We start from the raw sequence: 6,201 nt of genomic DNA, 5'->3' as shown, positions 1-6,201 counted from the left end.
TTAATTAAAAATAAAATAAAAATAATTAAAATAATATTAATACTAATTATGCATCTGCCGATATTTTATAATGCGACTGTTGCGCTGCTTGTGCCTTCATTTGTCAATCGTAGCTGCGATCGCGATAGATTCGGCGTGTACGATTAGGCATGTTTAGGTACTGTTGGGTTTAACACACCACCGAAAATCGGAGAGGAGGAGGTTTGATACATGTTAACGGGCAGCTCGATTCGGCCTATCCAATGCAGTCCGACGATATCGAAGAACAGCGGATTCCACATACTATCCCCGGCCCCCCGCAGCTGCCGCCGTTAATCAAGGGCCAGAAAATAAAGAGCGTGAGTGACGTTTCGATCGCGCAAACAGCAGGTCTTAAATGTCTTAATCCTCAGTATCGTTAAATTTATTACCAAAATTTGCCCATAACTTCATTTACATATCGCTTCAAAAATTCTGTAAAAGAAATCTTTGATATAGTTACATTTTTCTACAGTTTCTCTCTATCTAAATCGTTCCGATAAGTTGGGCTTTCCTTTAATGACTGTCTCCTCGCTTATTTCTAATAAATAACTGGCATTACTTCTGTTTCTAATAAAATAAATGTTAGAAGCAATGCAATCGAGAGGATTCGAGCAATTTTCAATTCAATTCTAACATTTATTTCTAATAAAATAAATGTTAGAGGCAATGCAATCGAGAGGATTCGAGCAATTTTCAATTCAATTCTAACATGTATTTCTAATAAAATAAATGTTAGAGGCAATGCAATCGAGAGGATTCGAGCAATTTTCAATTCAATTCGACTCTAATTCCCAATTCCAGGGGCCGTACATGATCACGGTGACCGACGAGATGGTGGCGCATAGGGAGAGGGAGAACCTGGAGCTGTACAAGGCCTGGGTGCGGGAGCAGCGCAGGAGAAACATGCTGCCGCAGGACGATGCCAACGAGTTCATCGGTGACTTCAAGGACATCATCGTCAGGAGGAGCTTCGTCCGCAAGGTCTTCTGCCTCCTCACGCTGCAGCTGATATTCACCATCCTCGTTATATCCATCTTCATGTTCATGTGAGTCGAATTCCGATCGCGCGGAAGCTGCTGCGAAATCGCATCTCTGGACGCTCTCCGCCCTCCGTTTCTTTATCGTTTCGCTCTGCTGCATTACCGTTGTGATCCTACGAATTACTTTTCAGTGACGACGCGCAGAAGTTCATGATAGTGCACTGGTACCTGTGGATCGTCGCCATGTAAGATGAATCGCTTAGATAATATATCATCAATATAATATGTGTATTATAGTGTTTAGCATTTATACATTAACGTAAAATATATAACATAATAATATGTGATCATATCAATTTATATTATTATAATATATCGTTAAAATCCCTATCTGATTCGAGCTTATTTCTATTTATTTAATATGGATCTAAGAACTCGTATTTTTAATTAATAATCTTTGGATTTATTAAAGTGATAATTAATTGTATCTTTTATCCTGCAAACTTTAATCTAATTAAAACGTTCGCATTTTAGGGTGTTGTTCATCGTCTCGTACTGCGCTGTGGCCTGCTCGGTGCACGCCAGGCGAACGCCACCGTTCAATTACATCTGCCTTTGCCTGCTGGTACCAGTTTTCTTCTACTTCTCATTCAAAACGGGGGTGGTGCAAGTAAATCAGAATTAATCCAGTTAAATCTCTCATGAATCGCAGACGCTGGCAATGTCGTACCTGTCCGCCTTCGTCTCCGTGTTCTACAGCATCGAGGTGATCCTCATCGTTATGGGCATGACCGCCGCCGTCACGACGATCATAGCTCTTGTAGCAACGTTCTCCAGGGTAGTCCTGTCTCATTCTATGATTATGACGTCACTTAATTTTACGTTCCGATATTTCCTGATTTGATACACACGGCGTTACATTGAAATATTTAAAATGTGACATTAATTTTTTTTTCCTATTCTTTTATTTTTCTTTTACTGTACATATTAATATTTTTTAATTCAATATTACATTATTTCCTGATTCAACGTACAAATACTGCAAAAACTTTACGTTAATTAATTTTCTTTTGATATTTTACAGAAACTCGGTTTTTATCGCAAATATGCAGCTCGTTATATTTTTCTAAATTTATTTGCATTTATCTTAAGTCATCTGTTAGGCGAAGAAGGAAAGAAAGACCGAATAAATGACAAGAACCGTTATTATAATGAGATTGCAGTTTGACTTGACAATGAGACCGGGTTTGCTGATGGTGATTGGGCTGGTTGCGATCGTAGCCATTTTTACGGTGCTAATAATCTTGCTGTTCACTCATGTACTAGTTTTACGCCTGGTAATCGCTATCATTGGAACGCTCCTGCTGTGCATGGTCAGTCTGTTTTCCTGTAAAAGGATTCCTGTAAAAACTCTTAATCATCAACGTCTATATATTTTAATTTTTTGGTTTTCAAAATTGAATATTTACTTTCAAGAGCTACAATGTTAATTTCAATTTAATTGCAAACTTTAACTTATTTCAATTCTATCAATTTCAATTTTTAATATTAATTCAATGTAACAATTTGTGCAACAAATTATTAAAATATATTAATAAATAGACTAAAATAGATAAAACTAATAAATGAAACAGATGAGTATAAAAAAAAAATATATATATATATATTCATCGCATTTCTGCATTTTCTGCGCCTACTGCGAAAATCAATCGGAAAAACCATTGATAATTTCCTGCAATATATGTAGATGAATCAGTTAAGTAGACAAGCGAGAATCGATGATTAAAATTGTGTTCTGTGTATTTTCAGTATTTGTACTTCGACGTGCAGACGATCATGGGTGGACGCAGGATAGAATTGAACCCCGACGAGGTCGTTTTTGCGACCACGCAGATTTATGTCGATATTGTACTGCTGTATCAGTACTTGCTGATGTTCATGGGATTCTTCCAACAATGAAAGAGAGCTAGAGAAGGACAACAAACCGTCTTCGATATACTGTATATTACATTGATATATGTATACACTTATGCATTTCTATTATGTACATATTATACGTTACAATATAATTTTTATACGAACATAATAAAAGATAAACCATCATATATATGTAAAATATCTCTATTTCTTTTATTTTTTATATTAAAGTAATTTAATATAATATAATAATCTAAATGAAATATATTAACATATATGTATAGGTTTTATTAATTTTTATCTTAAAATAATTGAATATAGTTTCATAATAATCTCATAAATAAAACACGAAAGTGAATCTTTTACTTTTTACCTTAAAAAAATAATTCAGTATATAATTTCATAATAACCTTATAAATTATTTAAAACATTGCAGAATTTTCCACGTTTTATCACTTTATTTTACTGTTATCGTCATTGCCGACTTGTTGATAATGATGATACCGTCAAACCAATATGAGTCAATAATTTTAAAAATACATATATATTATATAATAATAAAATAATACTTAAATGTAGATTACATTATTCATTACGATACATTACATTGTTTAAAGTAAAATGCAGCACATATCGTTCCGACTATGTGCCGTATTGTAATTTATATACTTTAAAAAGACAAGAGAATTTTAATTAATTATATTTTTAAAAGATTTTTTTGTTTTCCTTTTCTGTTAATTTCTAAAGAAAAAAATGTCTTTTTTTTTATTAAAGAGTGCTTTATCTTTCTTGGAAACAGTAATTAGAATAATAATACGTATAGTCTGTACACTCATTACGTATGTTTGAACTGTCGTCTCCAGTCGTCTCTCTCCCTCCCTCTCTCCCACTCTCCTACGCGATCGCTCCCCAGAAATTAGAACCGCGAGCGATGCGCGTTACATGTTTTGAGTGCTGTTCGTCGCAGTTTCGAGCGGACTCCGAGAGTCATGCGATCGTCCTGGCCGCGCTGGGGATAAACCACGACCGATTCTGAGACGGCTACCTCGAGTGTCGAGCGCGAGGGAGGGAAGCAGCCGGGATCCTCTCCCGACGAGAGCGAGTCCGTGACAGGTTAACCTCCTCGTTGACTTTTTTTTCTCCCCTCGACTGCATCTCTCACTTCGTGATTTTTAGTGATGTTAAGCGCTAGGAATCGCATTGCTAATAATTACAATTTATTCACCTTGTTCCTGGGAAAGCCAGTAGCGCGTATTTATTCTTGTTAATCTGAGCCATCGAATTGCATCGCGTTGTCGCGTCGCTCGAGACTGACAACGTATACGACATTCCCTCCCCCCGTCGAACTCGACGTCGGCTTGCCGAGACTGACCTGTTGACTCCCGGCCGTGCTTTTCGCAGAGAATGGAGGGCGACCGCTTGACCGGCGGGGACAGGAGGGACGAGGACGAGGCCAGACCGGAGGCGAGACCCGGAGGGGCGACCCTAGGCCTGACCACCACCGTCGCCCTGGACACTCTGCACCGCGACGTCAGACGCGTTCTGCAGGAGTACGAGGAGGACCACAGGAGAAACAAGTAGTATCTTGTACTGCGAGATCTTGTGATTAACTTCGACGAAGGTATACCCAGTTGTAGCAAGTGAATCGTCGTCGATCTTGACATCGAAATGCCTGTCATTAGTGTCATCTTGACGTCAAAATGTCGACAAGTAACGTTGGCTCGCTATCTGGGTTACACGTGAACGTTTAATGCGAACGTTTGGACTCATGTCGCGACGATCGTTTGTCGTTCAGGAGGTACAGAGCCTGGCTGAAGGACACCCTGCACCACCGAAGCCAGTACACGACCCTCTGCTGGACCTCCGCGATCGCCCTGCTGATCAACGCCGTTATTCTCATCGTTGCGTTCTTCACATTTAATGAAACATGGTGAGCTAAGCGGGGATGCACATTTCCCACCTGGGGCGAGAAGCTTTCTTCGAATAATTTTGCAGAATTTCTATAAGTTTCGGAGTTTGCCAGAATTTCTGTACAGCTTTGTAACTGCTTAGAAAATCTCCGGTCAGACTTTTTTTAATGCGAATTGAAATATCTCAGAGACGCTAAGAAAATCTGTATCTTTTCTATAATTTTTTTATACGTGAATTTTGAAATATTTGTAGGTTTCTACATTCTGTAATCTTTCTATTCACCAATTTCCGAAGAAAACTTATAAAATCTGAAGAAATTTAAGGGTTTTCAGAAACCTTCGTACTTAAATTTAAAATTTGAAAAATTCTTCAAAATGTGAGAATATAAAGATTGTAAATATGAGAATTTGAGTTTCCAGGAAACAGCTCCATAAATGATATTTATATATATTATATATTGTTACAGGTATTCAACACTGCCGTACGAAGGACTGATAGTCTGTTGTTTAGTAGTATTGAATTTTATCCTAGTGGTATCGGATAACAAATTACGACACGAGGAAATTCCTCAAAGAGTGAAAGTTCTTCTCGATCAACTCAATGGTATGTATTTAAATGAAAACTGCCTGTGTGTCTGTGATATTTAGCTTCTCTTAAAATTAAAATGTAGACTAGCTTACATAAATTGTAGTTCTTACACTCTGAATTAAAAGTTTAGAAACGTCAATAAAAACACAGATAAATAATTATATGTATGTAAAATAATTATATGTATAATGCACAACTGTATGAAAATGTAGATAAACTGTGTTTTTTTTTGCTTTTATGCGATAATTATTTGAAGAATTATTAAAAGTTAAGACAGTACATTATTATGAATATTTGAATAAGTAATCCCAAAAATGTTTATTCGAAAAAAAAAGTTTTCAAACGTTTGGCCTGGAAAGGTTTGGCATATATAAATCCTATACAAAACTTCCTGCGATGGGAGCGTTATATGCGAACGTTACAAAATTGCAGTCGCGCGTGCCACGTGCCAATGGAGATCCGAGAACTACCCGCATCTGTGCAGTCCGCTGTCCCCGTGCTTGACTCTGCAGTGGACGTATCGCGACGGTGAGGTGGTCAATCTGCCGTGGGCTCTACTAGTGGCCGGTGACATAATCGTGATGAAGCCGGGCCAGCAGGCGCCCGGATATTGCGTGCCGTACAACGTGCGTGACCATACCCTCTTCCCAACTCAGTAGTATATTTATAGACGTGCATTACTTCCAAGATATCGAAGTTACACCGAGATTTTGCTGAAAAAAACATTCGATCAAATCGACCAGACCTCAGAATCTGGGCTTCTTACGGCTGCAATCGTATGCCT

The 6,201-nt window shown here is 37.8% G+C and overlaps 2 protein-coding genes across 3 annotated transcripts; both read left to right on the top strand.

Moving 5' to 3' along the window:
- Window positions 1-85: 85 nt before the first annotated feature.
- Window positions 86-3,070, top strand: LOC105456738 (protein lifeguard 1-like). Of its 2 annotated transcripts, XM_011701009.1 has the most exons (7): window positions 86-338; window positions 823-1,067; window positions 1,193-1,246; window positions 1,536-1,626; window positions 1,714-1,839; window positions 2,225-2,374; window positions 2,811-3,070. In XM_011701009.1, exons 1-7 carry the CDS (start codon window positions 243-245, stop codon window positions 2,958-2,960), a joined length of 912 nt encoding a protein of 303 aa, XP_011699311.1. In that variant the 5' UTR covers window positions 86-242; the 3' UTR covers window positions 2,961-3,070. The 2 variants fall into 2 exon arrangements, with proteins under 2 accessions (XP_011699311.1, XP_011699312.1); XM_011701010.1 differs by lacking the exon at window positions 2,225-2,374.
- Window positions 3,071-4,322: 1,252 nt separating this feature from the next.
- LOC105456800 (uncharacterized protein KIAA0195-like) lies at window positions 4,323-6,076 on the top strand. Its single transcript, XM_011701112.1, has 4 exons — window positions 4,323-4,495; window positions 4,714-4,848; window positions 5,296-5,432; window positions 5,850-6,076. Exons 1-4 carry the CDS (start codon window positions 4,323-4,325, stop codon window positions 6,074-6,076), a joined length of 672 nt encoding a protein of 223 aa, XP_011699414.1.
- Window positions 6,077-6,201: the final 125 nt, after the last annotated feature.

Source organism: Wasmannia auropunctata, unplaced genomic scaffold (assembly GCF_000956235.1).
Source record: "Wasmannia auropunctata unplaced genomic scaffold, wasmannia.A_1.0 LD335556.1, whole genome shotgun sequence".
Lineage (NCBI taxonomy): Eukaryota > Metazoa > Arthropoda > Insecta > Hymenoptera > Formicidae > Wasmannia > Wasmannia auropunctata.
This window is presented reverse-complemented; position numbering and strand designations above follow the sequence as displayed.

Excerpts from the sequence above, each read along its gene's own strand:
- LOC105456738 (XM_011701009.1), top strand. The coding sequence starts at position 243 with ATGCAGTCCGACGATATCGAAGAACAGCGGATTCCACATACTATCCCC. Across the intron at positions 1,627-1,713 it reads ACATCTGCCTTTGCCTGCTG|ACGCTGGCAATGTCGTACCT; the intron begins GTACCAGTTTTC and ends CATGAATCGCAG. Across the intron at positions 2,375-2,810 it reads GAACGCTCCTGCTGTGCATG|TATTTGTACTTCGACGTGCA; the intron begins GTCAGTCTGTTT and ends GTGTATTTTCAG.
- LOC105456800 (XM_011701112.1), top strand. The coding sequence starts at position 4,323 with ATGGAGGGCGACCGCTTGACCGGCGGGGACAGGAGGGACGAGGACGAG. Across the intron at positions 4,496-4,713 it reads GAGGACCACAGGAGAAACAA|GAGGTACAGAGCCTGGCTGA; the intron begins GTAGTATCTTGT and ends TTTGTCGTTCAG. Across the intron at positions 4,849-5,295 it reads TTCACATTTAATGAAACATG|GTATTCAACACTGCCGTACG; the intron begins GTGAGCTAAGCG and ends ATATTGTTACAG.